The sequence below is a fragment of the Rhinoderma darwinii genome, chromosome 8, assembly GCF_050947455.1.
Source record: "Rhinoderma darwinii isolate aRhiDar2 chromosome 8, aRhiDar2.hap1, whole genome shotgun sequence".
Classification (NCBI taxonomy): domain Eukaryota; kingdom Metazoa; phylum Chordata; class Amphibia; order Anura; family Rhinodermatidae; genus Rhinoderma; species Rhinoderma darwinii.
In genome coordinates this window covers 111,382,733-111,409,820 of record NC_134694.1, presented here as the reverse complement: position 1 = coordinate 111,409,820, position 27,088 = coordinate 111,382,733, and the positions used below count along the sequence as shown (strand labels likewise).

General features: G+C 42.0%; 2 protein-coding genes across 4 annotated transcripts; both read right to left on the bottom strand.

Annotated features, from left to right (window-relative positions):
• Positions 1-1,799: 1,799 nt before the first annotated feature.
• On the bottom strand, positions 1,800-27,063 carry LOC142659845 (neural proliferation differentiation and control protein 1-like). 3 transcript variants are annotated; one of them, XM_075836363.1, is made up of 9 exons: positions 26,840-27,063; positions 18,241-18,372; positions 13,377-13,475; positions 12,751-12,948; positions 11,852-11,918; positions 10,854-10,932; positions 9,843-9,913; positions 9,650-9,740; positions 1,800-1,956 (listed from the first exon to the last, which is right to left on the bottom strand). In XM_075836363.1, the coding sequence occupies exons 2-9, from the start codon at positions 18,335-18,337 to the stop codon at positions 1,900-1,902; spliced, it is 759 nt and encodes a 252-aa protein (XP_075692478.1). In that variant the 5' UTR covers positions 18,338-18,372; positions 26,840-27,063; the 3' UTR covers positions 1,800-1,899. The 3 variants fall into 3 exon arrangements, with proteins under 3 accessions (XP_075692478.1, XP_075692476.1, XP_075692477.1); XM_075836361.1 differs by lacking the exon at positions 26,840-27,063 and adding an exon at positions 19,669-20,237; XM_075836362.1 differs by lacking the exon at positions 26,840-27,063 and adding an exon at positions 19,669-20,237 and having other exon boundaries at positions 13,377-13,472.
• On the bottom strand, positions 24,464-26,832 carry LOC142659842 (heat shock 70 kDa protein). Its single transcript, XM_075836357.1, has one exon. It carries the CDS (start codon positions 26,656-26,658, stop codon positions 24,727-24,729), a length of 1,932 nt encoding a protein of 643 aa, XP_075692472.1. The 5' UTR covers positions 26,659-26,832; the 3' UTR covers positions 24,464-24,726.
• Positions 27,064-27,088: the final 25 nt, after the last annotated feature.

The window sequence follows — 27,088 nt, the reverse complement described above, 5'->3', positions numbered from 1 at the left end:
TTGTATTTAACCCCTTAAGGACACGGCCAATTTTAGCCTTGAGGACAGAGCAATTTTTTTTACATTTCCCTCTTTGCATCCCGACGCTCATAACGCTTTTATTTTTTGTACGACATAGTTGTATGAGACATTGTTTTTTGCGGCACGAGTTGTACTTTATGTACGTACCATTTTTTGGTACAAATACATTATCGTTTAATTTCTATAAATTTTTAATTAGATTAAAATGAAGAAAAAAAGCAGTTGCGCAGCAGTTTTAATATTTTTTTTTTTACACCATACACCGATCATCATAAATAATGTTATACATTTGTTGTACAGGTTGTTACGGTCGTGGCGATACCAAATATGTCTATATTATTTCATGTTTTGGGACTTATATTTTAAAAAGTTTATTTATTATAAAAAATGTGTGTTTCTCTGTATTTTTTTGACTTTTTATTTATTTATTTACCATTATTTTTTTTTTACATTCATTTAACTTTTTTTGTTAATCCCATAAAGGGATTTATCATTTTGATTTTTATTTTGTAACTGTGATGTACTGGCATAGATCTATATGCCAGTACATTAGCCTGTTACTGATCGTACACAGGCAGTTGTTAGGACATACCTCAGTATGCCCTAACAACAGGAAATATGTTCAGACAGCCCTGGGGTCCTTCACTGGACCCTGGGCTGTCTGGCCATACGAGTTGTGGGCTTTGATCGCGTCACAGTTATATTCTGTGACGCGATCAATGTGCAGTCCCCTCTCTTTGAACGCCGCGATCAGCTGTCATCGCGGCGTTCAAAGGGTTAACAGCGGAGAGAAGATGTTTCTCTCCTCTCCGCTGTCAGAGCGGGGCCGTGGCTGTGTATTACAGCCGTTGCCCCGCTCTCGATCGCACACACAGAGACGGCAGGGACGGCTGTCACACAGGACGAGTATGCTCGTCCTAATGCGCGAAGTGCTCGCCGCTCAGGACGAGCATACTCGTCCTGTGTCGGCAACACATCAGGGTATGATGTTCTGACCACTGGGGGAGGGGGGGGGCGTGTACAGGACAGATGTTGAGGACACATGGTCTTAGCCACTGACTACCAGTAAAGAGACGGCGCTGATGTAGTCACCTGACCAGAGCTGATAACGGGGAATTGCGTATCGGACTGCTGGAGCAGCTATCTATATATAAGTAACTCTCTTTACATTTTAAAGTAGCAGAAACCGGTTATTCGCTGAGAAAGCCCCTTTAAATATGGATGTAAAAAAATACGGAACAAATAAGCACAGGTGAGGTATGCAAAAATGGAACATGCGTTTCTGAAATCAAGACTTCTCTGGGCTGAATGCAGTGTTTGTACAGATCCATTGGTGTATGTTGCGCATAAAAAAAAAAAAAGGAAAATTAAATCCATTTAGAAGTATAAACACCATAAAAAAAAACAGAAGTGAAACAGATCTGAGATATGGAAGTGAGTCCCAATAGGCATGAAAAGTGACAACTGCTGTTTAGCTCAGCAGAGGGCGACACTGAGCACAAGAGCTGCCCCAGGATATGAAATCTGTATCCTTAGGCCTGATGGAAGTGACATTTTAGAATATAAAAGAAACCGTAATAAAATCTGCGCTCCGTGTAAGTGTTTACTGTACCTTTTTAATGTCCGTATCGGTAATAACAAGGGTTGCGCTTTCCACACCTCCCCGGAATAAGGTCATTTTGAGAAGAGGTTGTTTGAAGTTTATATTTAGCCAATTCAAGCAGTGATGGAAGAGAATCTTACGTAGGATCAGGGCCGGGTACTGAAATAACGACATATTGACTATACTGAGCGTTTAATGCACACATTCAGGGAACACCTGCAGATACACTTTATAAATGTCGCTTGTAGGATACGTGATTTCCACATTGTACGTTTTCACTGCTTGGTCTTTGATGGATCAAATAGTGGATTGTGGATTTCCATCTCTCCGGTCTGTGGAGGGAAAAAAAAAAAGGACACGTTCAGTTCTATGATTTTGGAGGTGTGCGACACTGCAAGGCCCCGTTCAGACGGCCATAGTGCGGTAGCAAGACCCAGACTTGCCGCAATTCAGGGAAACGACCTTAAAGAGGACCTGCCACTAGGTCATAATTTGAACTGGTTTACTGACCTGAATATCGCCATCTCCCTGAGTCCTGTGCCGTTTTTCTTTTCTTCCTGCAGCCCCCGTTCCAGAGATGTCATATACTGTTGTGTTGGCTCCCTATATGCTAGTTTTCTGTAGTTGGCCAAAAGGGCGTGAACTACCTTCAAGCTGCCTCGTGCTGATTGGTCAGCATCAGAGGCAGGGAAGCTAGCTCCACCCAGTTGGCTAACTACAACAAATTAGCATATAGGGAACCAACATAACAATCGGCCATATCTCTGGAATGGGGAGGTCCAGGAAAAAAAGAAAAGCAGCGCTATTCAGGTCAGTTACCATTTTTACTGTCGTGGAAATCCATCGCTCAAAATATATTAGACTGAAATTTATACGAGTCCCAACAGACTCTCAAGGCCAGACTCCATTAGTCAGAATCCTAATTAGGATATTTCACCGATATATATCGAGAGACGAGAAGAAAACACACAGACACGCTGAAATGTTCAAAATTCTCATCTGAAGGATTTATTACCAAACTCAAACTGTTAAACTGAAATTCAGAAGGGGTGTAGGCTTGAGGTAAACCAATCAGAGACAATGTAACAATATTTGTTATTCAGTAAAAAGCATACAATAAAATACATCATTATAATTCTTCACACATTATGTTTACAGGTTTCTTATCTCTCTTTTGGACAGAATGTCCTCGTGGAGATGGGGGGAGACCTTCCCTCACGCATACTTGCCATCCCCCCATCTCACTCCCATCTCACTCCCTGTCCATCTTCTCATGGGAACCAAGGTCAAAGATAAAACATACGAAATCAACATTACTTGTATTAAAGGAACAATGACTTTTCTATTCACTACAAAAGAACCAAGATGGGAACTCCAGACAAGATGGCTGCTGCACGAAACTAAATCATTTAAACATTATCATCACTTTCACATAATACATATCTTAGTAATTCGGCCTCCTGCTTGATAATTCACAATGTAATTTCATACAGAGAATATAAGCAAATAAATCATCCTTCACAAACCTCCCTTTTTCTCATATTAAATTACAGAAATTATATATATTATGATTATGAAACTCAAACAATATATCAATAGGGCCACAACTAATATGATGCCATCACCAATGTCCGGTTAGGGTGTGGGGTCGCACCAGTGTATTGACAAGTCATGTACATCATCGTCCTCTTCTTCTCCTGTCTTCTGATTAGAACACTTGATACTGCTGATGGATTCACTCAGGTCTTTGGTCCTTACTTTGATCTTTGCTGATGTCATCAGGACTTGATTTGGTCTTTTTCATCTGTCAGACACCGTCTCTTTTAGTTTACGTCACCGGGCTATACACAACACCTCATGCTGTGAGCCTGGTGTGAGATCCCACGTAGGCGGATTAGTGGGGTGTTATTGTGACCCCACAAACCCTCCGCTCATCTGTCTTCTTATCTTGTCTGGGCGGCTGCTTGGAATTGTGACACTGCCGTCAGTTCATGACAAACACGTTGTACTGGCTCCGGCTGCGCCTGCCGCACCTCAGTAATGGAGTTCATCGTATTAAAAATCTTTTAGTTCATGTTTACTGGCACTTTCTGGGGAACCCCAACCCTTGTCAATTGTTACTAATCTGGTGATAACATCTATGTACTATAAAAGTTGTTCTAAGTACATACAATAACAATGTCAGGCCCTTAAACTAAATCAAACAAACAAACACCTTTTATATAAGAAAAACTTCTCTGTTCCAATGGACAGGGCACCTAGAAGATGTGTAATTATTGGGTACATTTCATATGCACTTGGTGTCACGCTTTCCAGCAGGATTTGTACATTGATCTGAGCTGATTGCCTGGAACATTTCCAGCTCACCAAAATATACACAGATTCCACATGTTTATCTGACAAATGTCACAAACCAATTTTCCTTACTCTAATTTGTATTGCATGGGGAGGCCTCTCAAGGTCTGTTCTCTTTGTGGGAGGCGGGTATGATAAGGTTGGCACCGGTCTACCAGGACTGTTCTGTAGGCAAATCAAACAGCTCTAACAGAATTTAGCAGCAACAGCTGTAAAGCCTGGGACATACCAATTAGATCTTACCAAATCGATCCTTGCAGTCTTGGGGCATATGTGAGGTCATACACCATCAATGCAAAAGCCATCAAGAGTGCCTTGGGTCTTACCGGTTCACGTTCCCTTATCCGTCCACATTCTGTTAGAATCTGGTTCTCACGCCTTCCGCTCCCAGTTGGACTCGTCCTATGGAGAACAAGCTTTTTCATTGTATAGACATTAATTGATCTTAATCAAATAATTAATTTGAAGAAAAACATTAACAAATAACATCTTTACATCAAACGTTCACATTGAGCAATAACTAGAGATGATACATGCAAACTCATTTTTCTTCTTTATATATATATATATATATATATATATATATACACACACACACACACACAAACACTGCACAGAATTTTCCTTTCACAATAACAACGACAAAAAACAAATAACTAAAAATATTTTCAAATGGGAATATTCCACTTCTGTACCTTTTATCTGACGCATGACTCTAATAGTCCAATGCTAAAGCTGGTCCAGAACTTTACATAAAACTTAACTTCAGTATTTAATATTCCCACAACACTTCTTAAATACAATTATTAAACAAACTAACTTTGGAATAACATCTGAAGAACTGCTGATATCGTATTGTACAAACATCAGGTCAATACTTGGGATAACACTATTCCCCTGTCACTTACACACAACGTCTGCAGTGGGGAAAATACAGGCCGGGCTTCAGCCCCCCCTGAGAACAGGTCTACACACACGAGCACCGCGTCATACACTTCTACCTCGGGTAGTTGTATGTTCTGCAGTCGCTGGGACTGTTAATCTGGCCGGGCTGCACTTTTCACAGGTACCTTTGCTGTTTTACCTATGTCATGCCGTGCGCACATCATGCCGGCTGCTACAAACCTAGTGGTGGCATTATTGTATCCAGGGACAAGCCAATTTACTGACACCTGGCTGCATATACCCTTGTTGTCAGTTCTGTTTTCTCTTGCTCTCTCAATTGGCTTACCCAATGATCCAATAAAGTTCCTACTACCAATGGGCCCATAATTGTGGGCGATGCCAAAAGCGTACCTAGAGTCAGTGTAAATGTCGGCCGTCTTACCTTCTGCCAGGTTACAGCCTCAGCGAGCACCTCCAGCTCCGCTCCTTGAGATGAACAAGAAGGTGAGAGTGGTTTCTGGGTAATTTACCTGGTGCCTCGTATCCTGTTCTACACATGCTGTATATGATAAAGTATGTCTACATTACAAATTTACATTGGAAACCCATGTCACATATAGATAGAACATTTCAAAAGGGTGGAGTTTTATTGTTCCACATTTATCTGATGATCCAGAACACTTGTAAATCCCACCCACCAGGTCCTGTAAATACCTGATTAATACAAAAACAAACAAAATATGTTACTGAAATCTGGCATAAAATAAACAATATTCAAACAATTTTTTTTTTTTGTTTTGCCTTCTCCCCATCTAAATCTGTAAAGACTCATCTGTGAGTGACGTCACCTCACCTCCTGTGTAAATTGGCTGGAGGGGGATCTGGAACCATGTACACAGAAAAACCTCAAAATATAAGTTACTGTCATACACATTTAATCTGGGTTACTCCTTGAAACTCATACACATTTTGTAGATCTCCTAGAACCAAATTCATTAATTCAAAACAAAATAAAACACAAAACAAAACTACCTGATCAGTCCCTTCACCATTGGGAAATCTTCAACCCTTTCTCAGCCACTGGGATAGGGCAGTGCTTGGCATAGCTCCCTCTGGCTGTGAAGGGGTCATAAAATTGCCTGTAAAAAGGAGAACAAAAAACAAAAACTAAAACTACCTGATCAGTCCCTTCAACATTCCCTCCTATTTGGACTCTGCGAAAGTAATGTAGCAGGGTTCAAAACTACATATTAACATAATGAGATTAGGCACTCTATCGGGGGAGCACTAGTTTAACCCCCTGTAATACACAACAGCCTGGAACAAAAAAGATTACTTTCTCCTGACAAAAATACATTTTATCTTTAAAATGACCTGCAACCATTTACCTGTAAAACATCTCACATTTTTAAAAAAAATAACATTTAGGCAGCACTATAGCACGTGCCTCATGTGTGAAAACAAAAACAAAACAATTGTAATTAGTTATTCAATAACACAGAAAATAATATATCTGGTAATATTAATTACTGCAAACCAATAAGCTGTACATAAGAATAGGGAACAGAGGGGGCACATACATCATCAAGACCCCGTGTCTCACAATATCTGTAGTTTAATACATTTGAATTAACATTAAAACATTCCAACAATAAATCTTATCACATTATAACACATTAATCTGCAGTGTAGCTTTTATCTTTCTACAAACAGATCCAGCCGGCTGTAATATTTTTCTCGCTTGGTGTAGTTACAGACGACTGCGCTGCGCGAAAATAAAACACGTTCCATAAAAAAAATGAAAAAAAAAGTAGAACTGATTTTAACCCCATACACAAAACACTAACATTTTTAGACATTACTGCTGTTAAAAATAGGAAACATACAATATAGTTCTGCTTTTATTGTGGCCATTAGTTTCAAACTTCAGACATGTTACATTACACACATCACACAGATGTCTCATCACATCACACATGTTACATTACACACATCACACTGATGTTTCATCACATCACACATGTTCACATTGCACTCCCCCCGTTCTGACCCACGTTAGTCACTGCAATGTACCTGGCTGCTCCGTTTTCTTCACTCTTCCAATGAAAATTTACACCTGTATTTAAATTGTTCTTTCTCACATGCAAACATCCTTCTTACGGCTGCCAGCCTTTTCAACAATTTTTTTTCAGTGTGTTATTTTGCCTTCACATACTTTATAATTAAAGCCCCAGCTCCTTTTGCTCATTCTAATGTTGGCCGGGACCAGTGCCCCAAAGCATCTTTGTCCAACTTCCTCCTGACCCCATGGTCGGAGAGCAGTAGGGTGATTTCCGGTAAATCCCCCACCTCCAGGCAAACAGGCCACGTTTGCCGACAGATATCTCAGACCAGTCTATCTCCTAGACTGTCTTACCAATACGATATCACAAGTCGTTCCTCCATACATTCTAGCAGTAGGATCCTCTGATCCCTCACTGGATTGAACATCAAGAACAGACAAAATGCTGCCAATCAATAATTACAAGAGCAAATTCTTCAACACAATCGACATTCATGAACCTCCATTGATTCAAGCAGGAGTTGGTCACTTCACTTATGCAGAACACTTGCTGCCGGGGTGTGTCTTTCAGTTCATAGAGCCCATGATGTAACATATATCCCAAACTCTTTCCTCTAGCACTTTGCAATGGTTTCACATGCAAATTATATTTGGTAACATATATATATTATCCTCCCCGCTCAGCCGTTCACTCTGTGGGTTGTAGTTTAGGGGGTTGTTATCTATGTTGGTGATAATTTCTTTACGGGCTATGGGTCTGAGCCAATACCAATGTCCTTCACTGTAATTACTACTACGACACAGGTGGCACCTGGGATAAGTGTCAGGGTCATTCAATGAATACAGGATGTTATATTACAACGGTATTCAATCCAGCGGTCTGATGTTATACTACTACAGACTTAATTACTTGGATGTTATTTTACATCAAAGTGTATATGCCGGATTATCATGTGCTAGAAATCAGTCTGTACTGATTCCCACCTTATGCCAGTCTGGCAATGCATACAACTGGTTTATGGACCCTTACACACAATATCACTGTCTGGCAATGCGTTAGGAAAATATAAATGATTTTCTAATACAGTATTCAAAGTTTTTCCCTATTGTACTGGGTAATGGTATTGAGTGCAAATTCAATATAGACACAATTGCTTCTCCTTGCACTGGATTCTACATTATCAGGACTTAACCATTGAAGCCCCTGTGGTACTACATGATATTACTCATAACTATCCAACTTTCTATGGGTCTGAGCCAATACCAGTCAATACCTCCCAACTACAATCCCAGACAAACGGGTAACAGAACAACTATTAATCCTCAACAATTTTACACAACTAAATAACAAATAACGCTACAACAAAGCAGCAAGCAGAAGTTTTGTTTTTTCCTCACAGTCCAAAACAACTCTTTGCATTTCAAATACTTCACATGTGAGTTACGACTTCTCTCTGCCATGCGCTACGTCACTGCATTCCAAAGGCTTCTCACAATTTTTCCTGGTTAACTATGTATTTGCTGGCAAAAATTCTCTCATGTCTTTCATATCAACAGTTTAAGATCACGTACACACCTGCAATCCTTCATCACACAAAAAGCTTCAACATACCTTTTTGGATCCATCTTGCAACCCACTGACTAAGGAGTCTCGTCCATAGAAGTGACGTTCTGACAGCTGGATTCCAAGGCTTACGCAATACATGTGTGAATGGTGTAAGAATAAGCTCCTTACCTACCGCGGTTTTTTGTAATTCACAGATGTAAAGCGCCAGACCTCTCTAGTGACAGCTTATCAGACGTGCAATCTTCCCGGGTTTTATCGGCACCATTACTGTCGTGGAAATCCATCGCTCAAAATATATTAGACTGAAATTTATACGAGTCCCAACAGACTCTCAAGGCCAGACTCCATTAGTCAGAATCCTAATTAGGATATTTCACCGATATATATCGAGAGACGAGAAGAAAACACACAGACACGCTGAAATGTTCAAAATTCTCATCTGAAGGATTTATTACCAAACTCAAACTGTTAAACTGAAATTCAGAAGGGGTGTAGGCTTGAGGTAAACCAATCAGAGACAATGTAACAATATTTGTTATTCAGTAAAAAGCATACAATAAAATACATCATTATAATTCTTCACACATTATGTTTACAGGTTTCTTATCTCTCTTTTGGACAGAATGTCCTCGTGGAGATGGGGGGAGACCTTCCCTCACGCATACTTGCCATCCCCCCATCTCACTCCCATCTCACTCCCTGTCCATCTTCTCATGGGAACCAAGGTCAAAGATAAAACATACGAAATCAACATTACTTGTATTAAAGGAACAATGACTTTTCTATTCACTACAAAAGAACCAAGATGGGAACTCCAGACAAGATGGCTGCTGCACGAAACTAAATCATTTAAACATTATCATCACTTTCACATAATACATATCTTAGTAATTCGGCCTCCTGCTTGATAATTCACAATGTAATTTCATACAGAGAATATAAGCAAATAAATCATCCTTCACACTACTTATATGACCTAGGGACAGGTTCTCTTTAAATCATAAGAATCCTATGGTGATCTATTTGGTTCACTTGAACCATTGGGAGTCCGGGTTTGCGCCCGTTGTACAGGCACTAAAATGTGGGCACGTTGCAGCCATCTGAACGAAGCCCTATAGTGTTGTTTTTCAGGGCAGGGAAATGATACTTTACACACCGGGGCGAGTCCAGGGCACTCGTAGATGGCAAATTCCTCACCATCTGCCTCCGAGTCAGTGGACAGCTGCTGGCAAGGTTTCTTTTCTGAGCTGTAGGGAGTAATGGGCAAGTAGAAGACCATGAACCACCACTGGATGGGCATTTGTAGAAACATGCCGCTCCTGGACATTCATCCGCATCCTGCCCCTTACCTCTCCTGTGCCTGGTAGTGCTTCTTCTGAGCGCTGTAATGTTGCTTATACTGAGACATCTGATCTGCTGACTGTGGAAAGGAAAACAAAATAGTGAATCTTCTCATTTATTATCCATGGCAATGACACGTTGGTTATATGGGTTTTCTGGAACATTGATATTGATGACCTATCCTTAGGGCAGGTCATCGATATTACATCGGTGGGGTCTAACGACTAGCACCTCCACCGATCTGCTGATTGAAGTGGCTCCGGTGCGCTCTGCGTTTTCATTGCTGACTAGGTATAGCGCTTTACATTTGGTAGCGGTTGTGTCTGTTATTGAGGCTATTTGCAGCTCAGTCCCATTGAGGTGAATGGGACTGAACTGTAGTACCAGGCGCATAGCCACTCCCAAATTTACAGGAGCACTGCGGCCCCTTTAATCAGCCGATTGGTGGGAATTCCAGGAGTCGGCCTGATATTAATAAAATATAAGAAACCTAGGTCATCGATGTTCCAGAAAATCCCTTTAATGCTAAGCAAAGAGCCATGCGATACAGAAGGACTCACTATCTTATCTAGAGACTAATATTAAAGACTTCACCCTAGTATTTGGGCAGACGCACAAACTCCATGCTGATGTTAACCTGATGAACGTTGGAGTCATGGCGCCAGGCTGCATTGCTGAACACTGCCAGCATATTCCTTACCACGCCCTGCCTACGTAGTTTGTGTCTTCGCTACAACATCATGCACATGGCCGTATCATAGCTCCGGTTTATATGGAGACGCAATAGGTCTCATATTCTAGTGCATGGGGCCTTTACTGGCACTCCATATGGCAGCATAGAGAGGATTTTTCTGTCTAATTCTGTATGAACAACCGAATGCTCCATCACCATACAGCATGAATGGCCGTACGGCTTCCATGTGCTCCCATTCAGACTCGGTGCTGCTCACTTCTGACCCTCACTATAGTGCTTTATGGGCAGTAATTCAGCAGACTGTTCAGTGTGGACTATGGCTTACCGTGTGGCATGGGTGCTGCCTGCTGCCTTTATATGCTGTATATGCCATCTCTTGTGCCAGCCGCACCTCTTTCTGTAACCTTAATAAACATGCAGAGATCAAGATTAATGGGTATCTAGCATTGTAAAATAATGTCTATAGAATATATATTGAACACTAAAGCTGGCCATATATATAGGATAACTGTTTGCTGAGCAATCGCCCTCGATGTTCCCATTTAACACTGATGTTATACTAAAGAAGGGAGAAAAGTGGCTGCTGGTCTCCAGGCCAGAGGGTTGACTGGAAATAGGATGACTGGTTAGCAGCCCCTTAAGTTGACAGGACCGGAAATCTGAGGTCTATGACCAGGTTGATGTCTTAGGCCTGATGCACATGGCCGTGCCCGTAATCCCTGCCAGTGATTGCGGCCGCGGACAGCCATCTGCATTTTCGGCCCGTGCTCCCATACTTAGTATGGGAGCACGGTCCGTAAAAAGCAAAAGACAGGACATGTCCCATCTTTTGCAGCGGCTTTCAACGGCCCGGACACCTTCCTGTAAATAAACGGGAAGGTGTCCGTAATTGCAGACAATTTTTATGGTCGTGTGCATGGGGGCCTTACACCATAAAACGGCTCTCCAGAAGATAGTGCTCTCCATACCAGCTCTCTAGTGCCACCTATAGGTGACAACCCTGTAAGTCAATGTCCAACCCTTTATAGAGCCTTGAAACATGACCAGTCCTCCATCTGGTTAGAGTAATGTTTCAGAGTTGTTGCTCCTCATCAGTGTACAGTCAACTCTGACTTATGTTTGGCTGAGTCAGGTGCCTTTGAAGCAGTTCTTGGTTATTAACCCATCTCACTCTGCCAGAAATCCACCCTGTACTGATGAGGAGCAACAACTCCGAAACAGTGCTGTATCCAGATGGGTGAATGGTTTGGCTTTTAAATTTATAGGCTGTGACTTTATTACATTAACCTGTATGTAATACCCTTTCTCCTTTGCATTACATACCTGTACCAACACATAGCCACAACAAGTATTCCAGACATAGCGGTCAGGCTGCAGATGACTATCAGAGCTGAAACAGAACACAGGAATTATTTTGCCAGGGTTTGGATTATTAAAGGAGTTGTATGAGATTAGAAAAAATGGCTGGTTACTTCCAGAAACAGCGCCACTCTCTTGTTTATAGACTGTGTGTGGTATTGCAGCATCTGCATTTTGTCTACATAAAGTTGATCCTGTGTTACAGCCTGTAGTATAATTCAGAGCTGTATTCACAATTCTGTAGGCTTCAGAGTTAAATTCCTCCAGCTTTACTTGCTTGCATTCTGGGAAGAGTAGTCTTTACACCAGACAATGTACAGTCATCTGATGTAGGAAAAAACGAACTGCCCCTGCTTTATAGGAGCTAAACTAAGCTGTCATGGGCGTGTCTGTCAACAAGCATGTCGACTGTTTCCAATAACAACCAGTAGATTTGTAAATGCAGCTTTGGAGTATAATACAAGCTGTAACACACGCACACTCACACTCTGCTTTAGCCAGGGTACTGAAGTACAGGGCTAAGTCAGCAAACTACATTTTTCCAGAAGAAGGAAAGCCAGGCTACTCCGCTGCCACTACCTTCTTTTTAGAGGGGTTGTCCAGGATTAGAAAAACATAGCTGATTTCTTTCAAAAACAGAAACACACCTGTCCGTGGGTTAGGTCAGATTTTGCAGTTTAGCGCCATTGAAGTGAATGAAGCTGGGCTGCAATACCACACACATCCTGTGCACAGGTGTGGTGCTGTTTTTAGAAGAAGGCAGCCATGTTTTTTCAATCCTAGACAACCCCTTTAAGTTCTCTCAGACTCCATTTCATAGAATATTTTGTTTCCATAAATGAACCGCATAGAGCAGTAAGTACTTAGAGACATTGTCTGGTTCATCTCGCTCTTCCTCATCCTGCCCAGTTTTCTATCTTCCATCTGTGGTGGTAATGTAGAGACGAGCAGTGATTGGGCATCTGAGCTACTTTGGAGAAGTTCGGGTTTATCTCCAGTAGAAGTAAGATGCGGGGATGCGGCGGCGGTGGTGGTGGTGGTCGTCGTGGTGGTGGTGGGCTCTGCAAGAGAAAGTAGATGAGGATGAAATGGCAGCACAAAAACAGATGGAAGACACAACTCCTGAGGTTAGACATGTTAATGATTGATTGGCATCTTATAAAGTTGGCCCAAGTAATCTATTCTGTAAAATGTATTACGCCAGTTTCACTGTAGTGTAAGGGACCTATGATGACTGTTTTTCTGAAAACCTATGACGCTGTTAGTTTGGGTAATTAGTCCCGCAGTCGGGGTCTTACTCTAGATTTTTTGGGGACTGAGGAGGTTTCGGAACATTTATAGGGAGCCTACAGGCCGGGAACTACAGGCTGCTGGAGGATGAGATGTCACAATCCCCTAATAAGATGTTTTACAAAGAAAAATATATACACCTGTATGATAAAAATATTATAATGACCGGTCTGCTTTAATATTATTCCTTTATATTTACCTGTCCCTGTTGGGATTATTCTATATCCTTTGCTCATCCTGTATTCATGGATAAAGTCAATCACTGAATCCGGCCCCATGAACTTCAATCTCCTGCCTGCTGAACGAAAGAAATGCAAAAATATTGAGCGGTTCTGGTGCAATGGTTTTAGTCACGCTCCCGTATTACAGCAACATAGGATCAGATCTTGGTACTAAATATTCGGCTCTCATTGAGTCGTTGTATGTTGCCACGTTTCAAAGTCCATATTATGGCCGCAAGACCTGGAAACCCCAGGGTTCAAGTGAACTGGACTTAGATCCCCGTAGCACCCTGAGTTCAGCTCTGTAGTAAGAGTATAATCCATTATGTACACTGTAGTATACAGATTTTATGAGGAGGAAAAAGCAATTGGTCCCAACTGATATTTACATTGTGGTTCCAGTTGGCGTTCCCTGGTTAACTAAAGAGGAAACTAAAAAATTCCTCAGATTTTGGCACAAATGTCATATTCTAGTTACCCTGAGACACTTTCTCCTGTGCTCACAGTCGCCCCCTGCTGAGTAGTTCACTGTGCATGAGCTATCATCATGAGAAGTGAGGGAAGGGTAGGCCAAAAAAAATAAAGGTCACTTTTTTTTAAAATATTCTGGAATTAACAAAAAAAACAAATATCACATATTAAGCAAGAATTTTATTTCACACGCAATGACTAGTATAATACTGCTCCTATATACAAGAATATATATAATACTGCCCCCTATAGACTAGAATATAACTACTATTAAGGTATGTTCACATGGCTTATTTTCAGCCGTTTTTCGGGCTGTAAACGGCGCGAAAAACAGCAAAAGTTGCGGAGGCTTAACACCTCCAAATATCTACCTATTGATTTCAATGGGAAAAATGGCGTTCCGTTCCGACGGGGCGTTTTGTACGCGGCTGTTTTTAGAAACGGCGCGTAAAAAAGAAGTGCATGACACTTCTTGAGCCGTTTTTGAAGCCGTTTATCATTGTCTCAAAAGAAAAACGGCTCCAAAAACGGCCTATAATACTGCCTCCTATGTACAAGAATATAACTACTATAAAACTGCTCCTATATACAAGAATATAACTACTATAATACTGCCCCTTATATACAAGAATATAACTACTATAATACTGCCCCTATATACAAGAATATAACTACTATAATACTGCCCCTATATACAAGAATATAACTACTATAATACTGCCCCTTATATACAAGAATATAACTACTATAATACTGCCTCCTATATACAAGAATATAACTACTATAATACTGCCCCTATATACAAGAATATAACTACTATAATACTGCCCCTATATACAAGAATATAACTACTATAATATTGCCTCCTCTGTACAATAATAGAATTACTATAATACTGCTCCTATATACAAGAATATAACTACTATAATACTGCCCCCTATATACAAGAATATAACTACTATAATACTGCCCCTATATACAAGAATATAATGACTATAATACTGCCCCCTATGTACAAGAATATAACTACTATAATACTGCTCCTATATACAAGAATATAACTACTAGAATACTGCCCCTATATACAAGAATATATCTACTATAATACTGGCCCCTATATACAAGAATATAACTACTATAATACTGCCCCCAATATACAAGAATATAACTACTATAATACTGCCCCCTATATACAGGAATATAACTACTATGATACTGCCCCCTATATACAGGAATATAACTACTATAATACTGCCCTTATATACAAGAATATAACTACTATAATACTACCCCTATATACAAGAATATAACTACTATAATACTACCCCTATATACAAGAATATAACTACTATAATACTGCCCCTATATACAAGAATATAACTACTAGAATACTGCCCCTATATACAAGAATATAACTACTATAATACTGGCCCCTATATACAAGAATATAACTACTATAATACTGCCCCCAATATACAAGAATATAACTACTATAATACTGCCCCCTATATACAGGAATATAACTACTATGATACTGCCCCCTATATACAGGAATATAACTACTATAATACTGCCCTTATATACAAGAATATAACTACTATAATACTACCCCTATATACAAGAATATAACTACTATAATACTACCCCTATATACAAGAATATAACTACTATAATACTGCCCCTATATACAAGAATATAACTACTATAATACTGCCCCCTATATACAAGAATATAACTACTATAATACTGCCTCCTATATACAAGAATATAACTACTATAATACTGCCCCCAATATACAAGAATATAACTACTATAATACTGTTCCTATATACAAGAATATACCTACTATAATACTGCTCCTATATACAAGAATATAACTACTATAATACTGCCCCTATATACAAGAATATAACTACTATAATACTGCCCCCTATGTACAAGAATATAACTACAATACCGTCTCCTACATACAAGAATATAACTACTATAATACTGTCTCCTACGTTCAAGAATATAACTACTATAATACTGCCCCTATATACAAGAATATAACTACTATAATATTGCCTCCTCTGTACAAGAATAGAATTACTATAATACTGCTCCTATATACAAGAATATAACTACTATAATACTGCCCCCTATATACAAGAATATAACTACTATAATACTGCCCCTATATACAAGAATATAACTACTATAATACTGCCCCCTATGTACAAGAATATAACTACAATACCGTCTCCTATATACAAGAATATAACTACTATAATACTGCCCCTATATACAAGAATATAACTACTATAATACTGCCCCTATATACAAGAATATAACTACTACAGTATTGCCTCCTCTGTACAAGAATAGAATTACTATAATACTGCTCCTATATACAAGAATATAACTACTATTATACTGCCCCCTATATACAAGAATGTAACTACTATAATACTGCCCCTATATACAAGAATATAACTACTATAATACTGCCCCTATATACAAGAATATAACTACTATAATACTGCCCCTATATACAAGAATATAACTACTACAGTATTGCCTCCTCTGTACAAGAATAGAATTACTATAATACTGCTCCTATATACAAGAATATAACTACTATAATACTGCCCCCTATATACAAGAATGTAACTACTATAATACTGCCCCTATATACAAGAATATAACTACTATAATACTGCCCCTATATACAAGAATATAACTACTATAATACTGCCCCTATATACAAGAATATAACTACTATAATACTGCCCCTATATACAAGAATATAACTACTATAATACTGCCCCCTATATACAAGAATATAACTACAATAATACTGTCTCCTACGTTCAAGAATATAACTACTATAATACTGTCTCCTACGTTCAAGAATATAACTACTATAATACTGCCCCCTATATACAAGAATATAATTACTATAATACGGCCCCCATATACAAGAATATAACTACTATAATACGGCCCCCATATACAAGAATATAACTACTATAATACTGCCCCCTATATACAAGAATATAACTACTATAATACTGCCCCTATATACAAGAATATAACTACTATAATACTGCCCCCTATATACAGGAATATAACTACTATAATACTGCCCCAATATACAAGAATATAACTACTATAATACTGCCCCAATATACAAGAATATAACTACAATAATACTGTCTCCTACATACAAGAATATAACTACTATAATACTGTCTCCTACGTTCAAGAATATAACTACTATAATACTGCCCCCTATATACAAGAATATAATTACTATAATACGGCCCCCATATACAAGAATATAACTACTATAATACGGCCCCCATATACAAGAATATAACTACTATAATACTGCCCCCTATATACAAGAATATAATTACTATAATACGGCCCCCATATACAAGAATATAATTACTATAATACGGCCCCCATATACAAGAATATAACTACTATAATACTGCCCCCTATATACAAGAATATAACTACTATAATACTGCCCCCTATATACAAGAATATAACTACTATAATACTGCCCCTATATACAAGAATATAACTACTATAATACTGCCCCCTATATACAGGAATATAACTACTATAATACTGCCCCAATATACAAGAATATAACTACTATAATACTGCTCCTATATACAAGAATATAACTACTATAATACTGCCCCCTATATACAAGAATATAACTACTATAATACTGCCCCCTATATACAAGAATATAATTACTATAATACTGCCCCCTATATACAAGAATATAACTACTATAATACTGCCCCTATATACAAGAATATAACTACTATAATACTGCCCCCTATATACAGGAATATAACTACTATAATACTGCCCCAATATACAAGAATATAACTACTATAATACTGCCCCTATATACAAGAATATAACTACTATAATACTGCCCCCTATATACAAGAATATAACTACTATAATACTGCCCCCTATATACAAGAATATAATTACTATAATACTGCCCCCTATATACAAGAATATAACTACTATAATACTGCCCCTATATACAAGAATATAACTACTATAATACTGCCCCCTATATACAAGAATATAACTACTATAATACTGCCCCCTATATACAAGAATATAACTACTATAATACTGCTCCTATATACAAGAATATAACTACTATAATACTGCTCCTATAGACTAGAATATAACTACTATAATACTGCTCCTATAGACTAGAATATAACTCATACTGGACCCTATGGATATTAATATAACTGCTATCAGACTGAACCCACAAACAAAAATACACTATTATAAAACTGCCCCCTATAGACCAGAATAACATTACGGTAGCACTGATAATACCTTTTAATTCACATTTACCAAATGTAGATTCCTCAAAGTTGGGCATGCAGGGGCCACATTTCTGGCTGCCAGGAGGACACATTTCTCTGTTCTTCATCACACAATCCAGGTTTGAGAGACAGCGACTTTGCACTGCAATGAGACACTTCATCATCAGGAGACGTATATGTCATATGTCAGTTTAGTAGAAGACTCTTGGGCCCCATTCACACTTGTCGGAAATCTGACGATTAGTACCCGTATCCCATGCATGTGAGTGGGAGTTTTGCAACCCGTTCACATGCTATGGAACGATCATATTCCACAATCCGCTTTGAACGCAGCATACGTGGGGTTAACTGACGGCGATCAGGGGTTTTTCTGATCTCTGTGGAAAATCCGCATCGGAATACAGCAGGCGCAAAGTGGATGAGCGTTTCAACTAATCACATCCACGCGCTGTGGAAAATTTCAGCTGGCTGCCGGCTGTGCCGCTTTTTTTGTAGATAGACATTACTTCAAGAAAATGCATTTTCGTATTTTTTCTCTACGGCAAAACCCTAATGTAAACCCTACTTCTCCCAGAATGCAAGGAAGCATTCTCTGTGTAGTAGACATTGAGCCTGCTAAAAAATTTGACGTCATGCTGAGAGCTAACAGGAAATCAGCAGAATTTTTGCATCTCTGGTAGTGAACGGAGACACAATATAGCTCAAGCAACGCATGAACATGGCCGTATTACGGATCTGCGATGTACGAATCTGTAATATGGCGGCCGTAGAATTTTTTGCCCCATACTTTACTTTCATGTGCAATGGATTCCGTGAAAATCTGCAAGAAAAATTCACGGCATGCTCCATCGCATGACCTATTACGGAAGAGTTTCTCCGGAAGTATTGCGTCTAGTCTATAATATGGCGCCTCACCAGACGGTGGCACACAGAGTGCCTAAAGGCCCATAATAGAGACCCCATAGGACTTCTGTCTTGACATACATGGTCCGTGTGCGCGGCATTGATAATAGTTGGGTTGACACCTAGGATTACGCGATGGTGGATATAAAGAGGCCACGCGGGAATATTACTTCTACCCGTTGCATCTCAGGAGATGTAGTTCATCAACTCCTGGATTGCAGATCTCATCCCTGGTTTCCATGGTGCTTTTTTACCGACACACAATTATAGTTTCGACCCTTGACCGTGATAATACAACGTGACTTCTTTCATCTCAATGCTGTCACTCCACACGTACAAAACAGAAGATAATGCACTTGAACTTATTAGATTTTGCCCGGGGATGACGTTTTTGTGTTTCCTTGGCAACAGCATCTCAATACAGGAAATGGTTAGTGAGGTCAGACGAGGGGGGGGGGGTTGGGAAAAAGGAGATAACGAACAGGTAATAAAAAAAATAAATCCCCTACAATACGAAAATAAAAGGCAGGCTTACCTGCGACCGCGACCAGGAGCAAAATAACGTGAAGTCCAGCGATCACCATCCTGTCCTTATACTAACACATGAAGATGACCTCTCGGTAATACACGAACGTGGTGCCGCAGTCACATCAATACACGATACGATGCTACGTAAGCCCCAGCTATCCCTCTAATGTGCCCACACACCTGGTGACCGACCATATACAATATAATCTATAGGTGCATGCAACAGGTGGCCAGTGATCGTCTACAAGGCTCCAAATTCCTTATATTGCCCGCAGCGGAGAGGTCTGCATGTACTGCGGGGGTTAATATGGAAATGTAATTGCATAAAGTGAGATAAATAAAGGCGGAGAAGTGATACAGATGTTCTGACGTGACGGCAGAGGAGCGCAATTATTACACTACTTCTATACGACCGCTTCCGTACGGCGCTGCTACCTGTTCTTCTTTTCCCTAGCGGTCTCTATCCGTGATGTGACATACTCCCGAGCTGTCTAATCTGTCTCTTTTTGTCTCGTCTCTCTGTGTGCAGTCCTGGTGAGATGTTTACTTATCCTTGGCTCTGCGCACTGATATTTCTTTATGAATGGAGCGATGCGTGGGAGGGGGCGGTGTGTCGGTGCAGAGCCTGGTGTCATCCAAGAGGCAGCCCAATGGGATACAGACCTGTAAATGGCTTGTAACGCGCCTTCTCCTTTAACCCCGTAAAGGCTGTGTAAACCATCACAGCATTTTTTTTATTATTATTGTATTATATGTATATTGTTATTATAAGCACTTTTGTAATATACATTCATTAAAAATGGCGTACCGAGTTAGCGTTGCAGCTTCTTTGTATCCACTTTGCATAGAAGCTGCATAACGCCGTTGTAAGGCCCTGTTCACATCAGGTTGTAGTCTCCTGTCAGAGGTATACTAGACGTCAGGAGTCCTCCAAAAGAAAGCTGAAACGTGTCATACTGTATAGTTATACAGTGGGCTACGCTGCCCAACACCCCCCCCCCCCTCCCGGGCAGATTGCTACCTGATGCGCTATGTCTGGGGAACCCCCTTACGTCACTGTTCATAGTCCAGTGGCGGCGTGCTTTACACCATCCCATCCGATTCTTGCCATTGTGCTTGGTGATGTAAGGCTGGGTTCACACGTCGCAGTCAAAATGTTGTTTTTTTTTGCCGCGACCGCAGCAAAACTGGTATTATCGTGATTTATTTTAAAACTGAATCACAGCAAAATGGCGTTGTTTTGCAGCAAATAGCGAGAAAAAAAAAGAAACGCATTTTGATCATGACATATGAACCCCCAGTCGAAGGATTGCATGCAGCTGCTCAGCCATGGAAACTCATGACATGAAGCTCTCGGCCACAGTTTTTATTTTTATTTATTATGTCAGAGGAGGTTTGGACTCTGCAGCTATTAAGTCAGCAGAGCGTTGGCGACCTTTATGTACCATACGTCTCAGCACTCGGTGACCCGGCTCTGTATTTTTACGTGGTCTGCACTTCGTGGCTGAGTTGCTGTGGTTCCTATACGCTTCCACTTTACAATAATATCACTCACAGTTGATTCTGAAATATCTAGGAGGGAAGAAATGTCAGGAACAGACTTGTTAGGCTGGATTCACACGAGCGTTGCGTTTTTGCGCGCGCAAACAACGCGGCGGTTTGCGCGCGCAAACACCATTTGACAGCTGCGTGTGTCATCCGTGTCTGATGCGCGGCTGCGTGATTTTCGCGCAGCCGCCATCATAGAGATGAGTCTAGTCGACGCCCGTCACTGTCCAAGGTGCTGAAAGAGCTAACTCTTTCAGCACCCTCGAGAGTGAATGCCGTGAAAAAAAGAAAAAGTTCGTACTTACCGAGAACTTCCCGGCCGTTGCCTTGGTGACGCGTCCTTGGTGACGCGCCTCTCGACATCGGGCCCCACCTCCCTGGATGACGCGCCAGTCCATGTGACCGCTGCAGGCTGTGCTTGGCCTGTGATTGGCTGGAGCTGTCACTTGGCCTGAATTGTCATCCCGGGAGGTCAGACTGGAGGAAGACGCCGGGAGTTATCGGTAAGTCAGAACTTCGTTTTTTTTTTTTACAGGTTCATGTTTATTGGGATCGGTAGTCACTGTCCATGGTGCTGAAACAGTTTAAGGCCTCATTTACACGAGCGTATTATACGCGCGTGCGACGCGCGTGCTTTTCACGCGTGTCGTACGCACCTATAATAGTCTATGGGGCTGTTTAGACGATGCGTGAATTTTGCGCAGTGCGCGTGCGTTGCGTAAAACTCACGACATGTTCTAAAATCGTGCGTTTTTCGCGCATCACGCACCCATTGAAGTCAATGGGTGCGTGAAAACCACGCATGCCGCACGGAAGCACTTCCGTGCGAACTGCGTGATTCGCGCAAGAGCTGTCAAACTCCTGAATGTAAACAGAAAAGCACCACGTGCTTTTCTGTTTACAAACATCCAAACGGAGTGTCAAATTCGAGATGAGCGCACCGAACTTCACCGGGTTCGGCCAAACTCGTTTTGACCGAAACCGGTAAAAAATGTTCGGGTACGCGACGTCAGGAGACAGTCTCTGTCCACGGTGCTGAAAGCGTTAAACTGGTTCAGCACCATGGACAGTGACTTCCGCTCCGAAAATCCATGAACCTGTAAAAAAAAAAAGACGTTCTGACTTACCGATAACTCCGGTCCGACCTCCCGGGATGACAGTTAAGTCCAAGTGACAGCTGCAGCCAATCACAGGCCAAGCACAGGCTGCAGCCAATCACAGGCTGCAGCGGTCTCATGGACTGCGGCGTCATCCTGGGAGGTGGGGCCGGATGACGAGAGAGGGACGCGTCACCAAGGCAACGGCCGGGAGACCGGACTGGAGGAAGCAGGCAGTTCATGGTAAGTTTGAACATCTTTTTTTATTCACAGGTTGGTGTATATTGTGATCGGCATTCACTGTCGCGGGTGCTGAAAGAGTTACTGCTGATCAGTTAGCTCTTTCAGCACCTTGGACAGTGACGGGCGTCGACTAGCCTCATCTCTATGATGGCGGCTGCGCGAAAATCACGCAGCCGCGCATCATACACGGATGACACACGGAGCTGCCAAGTGCCTTTTGCGCGCGCAAAACGCAGCGTTTTTTGCGCGCGCAAAACGCACACGCTCGTGTAAATGAGGCCTAACTCTTTCTGCACCATGGACAGTGACTATCTCCTGACGTCGCGTACCGATAATTTTTTTTCCGGGTTCGCCCGAACCCGGTGAAGTTCGGTTTGCTTGTCCGGCTTCGCTAATCGCAAAGACACTCCGTTTGGATGTTCGGAAACAGAAAAGCACGTGGTGCTTTTCGGTTTACATTCATCCTTTTGACAGCTGTTGCGCAAACACGCAGTTCGCACGGAAGTGCTTCCGTGCGACATGCGTGGTTTTCACGCACCCATTGACTTCAATGGGTGCGTGATGCGTTGAAAACGCTGAATCAACGGACATGTCGTGAGTTTTTTGCAACGGAGCAACGCTGCGCAAAAAACGCTGCCATGTCTGCACGGCCCCATTGACTAATATAGCTACGGGCAACGCACGTGAAAATCACGCGCGTTGCACGCGCGTATTTTACGTTCGTCTGAATAAGCCCTTAGAACATGTTTTCAGTACGGGACAGTTGTCCTGCAGAAAGGCAGAGACTCCTAGCATCGTACATAACTATGATGCTAGGAGCCCGGCTCCCTGCACTGTGTTCGGTCCGGTACTTGCGGCCGAAATACGTCCGTCAATTACGGACGTAATTAGTGTGTGCACATACCCTAAGAGGGGTGTCCCAATACTTTTGTCCATATAGTGTAGAAAGATCACCCCACCACACTATGATAGATTACAATACTATTACTACATACAATCTGTTACTCTCTGCTATCAGACATTTCAGGCTGCGGAGAAGCTGACTAGCGTTAATGAACTATCCCTGCCCCCATATTGCATTTACATACTATTGTATAATAGTCACTGTATTATAACATTTCCATTGTAGGTGTACTGCGCCTTTAAGAGACGAGCAGAAACAGCAGGGCAGAGTAACTGCAGCGCAGGTTTGGGACATAGGTGTGTAGAAGAATGGCAGGATGGTAAGTTCATGATCTATATAGAGTAGTGAAAAGAATAAATCTTGTGTCATGCTATGCGCAGGTGTCAGAAGAGAATAGAGATGTGGGGAATGAACAGACAACCGTGCGGGGGGAACGCTCTAAAATACAATGACTGCGGAACAATCACAATAGATATTAATAATCTCCGGCTGAGAGGGCAACTAAATCCTAAAAAACTGGAAAAGGAACTTTTTAACTACAATTGTAAAGCATACTTAAAGGAATACTCCAGGCAAAACTGATACTTATGTCTGGTGCAGGAGCTGAGGGGGCGGAGCATGACACAAATATTCATCACGTCATGCACCGCCCCCTCAGGGCCTGCACTAAACACAACACTCTAGATGCAGGAAGGAGGGGGCAGAGGCTATAAAGCAATATGACTGCAGAATCAGACTACACAGGGTTTATTGGTAGTCCTGTAACTGTGGAGACATATAGGTCTGCATAGAAGCTGTATACACAAAATATTTAACCAAGAATATTTGCAAGGTTGCTTCCGTAAAAAAAAAAAAATGCACAAAATATTCAAGTGAATATTATAATACAAGACACTGCCCACGGACATGTGTTTACTGGAAACAGAGGATATAATAAATGTATGCGGCATAAAACAAGACCATGGTTTATATCTTTGAGAGATAAACACAAAAAATACCTGCTAAATATGTAATAGAAACACAAACTATTTATTCATCAAAGACACATAACAAAGTCACTACTAATAAACAGATAAAGTAACATTAATGCCAGAAAAGTTACATAACAAAAATCACCTCCATAAAATAATAGAACACATAAATCCATGTAAATATAGAAGGTTTTCTAGAACGTTTTGCTCCAGGGAAAATATTTCTGGATGATTAAAATTGAAGTCTTTTTATCAGTCTTGGAAAAAGTCTAAAAAAAGAAAGTCAAACAGATTCAAAGTTCTTAATCCACCTCCTCAATGGTGGGCCCAGATCTGCCCCCTTCTCTGGCCTGTGCCCCGTCGCTGGAGCCGGGCATTCCTCCTGGCATACCTCCCTGGTACATCTTGGTGATGATGGGTTGGCACACCTTCTCCAGCTCCTTCTGCCGATGGGTATACTCGTCTTTCTCAGCGTGTTGGTTGTTCTCCAGCCAGGTAATGGTCTCCTTACACTTGTCCGAGATGATCGTCTTCTCTTCATCACTAATCTTCCCTTTCATGTTCTCGTCTTCCACCGTGCTCTTCATGTTGAAGGCGTAGGACTCAAGGGAGTTTTTAGCAGTGGTTTTCTCTCTCTGGGCATCATCATCGGCTTTGTATTTCTCGGCATCTTGCAGCATCTTCTCGATCTCCTCTTTGCTCAGTCGGCCTTTGTCGTTTGTAATTGTGATCTTGTTCTGTTTGCCTGAGCTCTTGTCCACCGCAGACACGTTGAGGATACCGTTAGCATCTATATCGAAGGTCACCTCAATTTGGGGAACACCTCGAGGAGCCGGGGGGATGCCACTCAGTTCAAATTTACCCAACAGGTTGTTGTCCTTGGTCATGGCTCTCTCACCCTCGTACACCTGAATGAGGACACCCGGCTGGTTGTCGGAGTAGGTGGTGAACACTTGGGTCTGCTTGGTAGGGATGGTCGTGTTGCGTTTGATGAGGACGGTCATGACCCCTCCAGCTGTCTCCAGGCCCAAAGACAAAGGAGCCACATCTAGGAGAAGGAGGTCCTGCACGTTCTCAGACTTGTCTCCCATGAGGATGGCGGCCTGGACAGCAGCCCCATAGGCCACAGCTTCATCTGGATTGATGCTTTTGTTTAGCTCTCGTCCGTTGAAGAAGTCCTGCAGCAGCTTCTGCACCTTGGGGATACGTGTGGAGCCTCCCACCAGGACAATTTCATGGATTTGTGACTTGTCTAGCTTGGCATCGCGCAGGGCTTTCTCAACAGGCTCCAGGGTACCGCGGAAGAGGTCAGAACACAGCTCCTCAAAGCGGGCCCTGGTGACGGAGGTGTAGAAGTCAATGCCCTCATAAAGGGAGTCAATCTCCATGCTTGCCTGGGTGCTGGAGGACAGGGTACGCTTGGCTCTCTCACAGGCGGTCCTCAGTCTCCGCAGGGCCCTCTTGTTTTGGGTAATGTCCTTTTTATGTTTGCGTTTGAATTCTTCCACGAAGTGGTTAACCATTCTGTTATCAAAGTCCTCCCCGCCCAGATGAGTGTCACCCGCCGTGGCCTTTACCTCAAAAATGCCATCATCAATGGTGAGAATGGAGACATCGAAGGTGCCACCTCCCAGGTCAAAAATGAGGACGTTGCGCTCCCCACGGGATCCCTTGTCCAGACCGTATGCGATGGCGGCCGCTGTAGGTTCATTGATGATTCTCAGCACGTTGAGTCCGGCGATGACACCGGCGTCTTTGGTGGCCTGTCGCTGGGAGTCGTTGAAGTACGCTGGCACGGTGACGACAGCATTGGTGACTTGTTGACCCAGGTAAGCCTCCGCCGTCTCCTTCATCTTCAGCAGCACCATAGAGGAGATCTCCTCAGGGAAGAACGTCTTCTGCTCTCCTTTATGCTCCACTTTCATCTTGGGCTTTCCCCCATCACTCACCACCTGGAAGGGCCAGTACTTCATGTCAGACTGCACAACCGGATCCTGGAACTTTCTGCCAATCAGCCTCTTGGCATCAAACACTGTGTTCTGGGGGTTGAGTGCCACCTGGTTCTTGGCAGCGTCTCCAATCAGTCTCTCTGTGTCAGTGAAGGCCACGTAGCTGGGGGTGGTGCGGTTTCCTTGGTCGTTGGCGATGATCTCCACTTTGCCATGCTGGAAGACCCCCACACAGGAGTAGGTGGTGCCCAGGTCAATTCCAATCGCCACTCCTTTAGGTGCCATCTTCTCTCAGGATGAGTGAGCTGGAAGTGTCAGGTGGATCAGTGCAGGTCGCAGCTTCTTGGTGATCGTTTCTGCTGAGGTTGCGCTTTGCAGCTCGTGTATCAATATACGAGTATTATCAGTAACTGCTGCTCCGTACTGCACGCCGTCTATATATGTGTGTACAGTGTAGAAACGTCACCTAGCTTCTAACCAATCACATCGCAGTCTTCACCAGGCTGCCTGCGTCGCTTAGCAATTCTCCCGAACTTTCCCGAGTGTTCCCTGCAGACCAGCCAATCACCGAGCAGCTTTACACATAAACGACGGAATGTTCGCGAGCGTTCTAGTAAAGCTGAAAATCCGTCCAATCAGCGGCGGCGGCTGCTAGTGACGTCACGGGTCTGGGAGAATTTTCGCGATGATTCCAGCTGGGCAAAGCGCTCGTCAG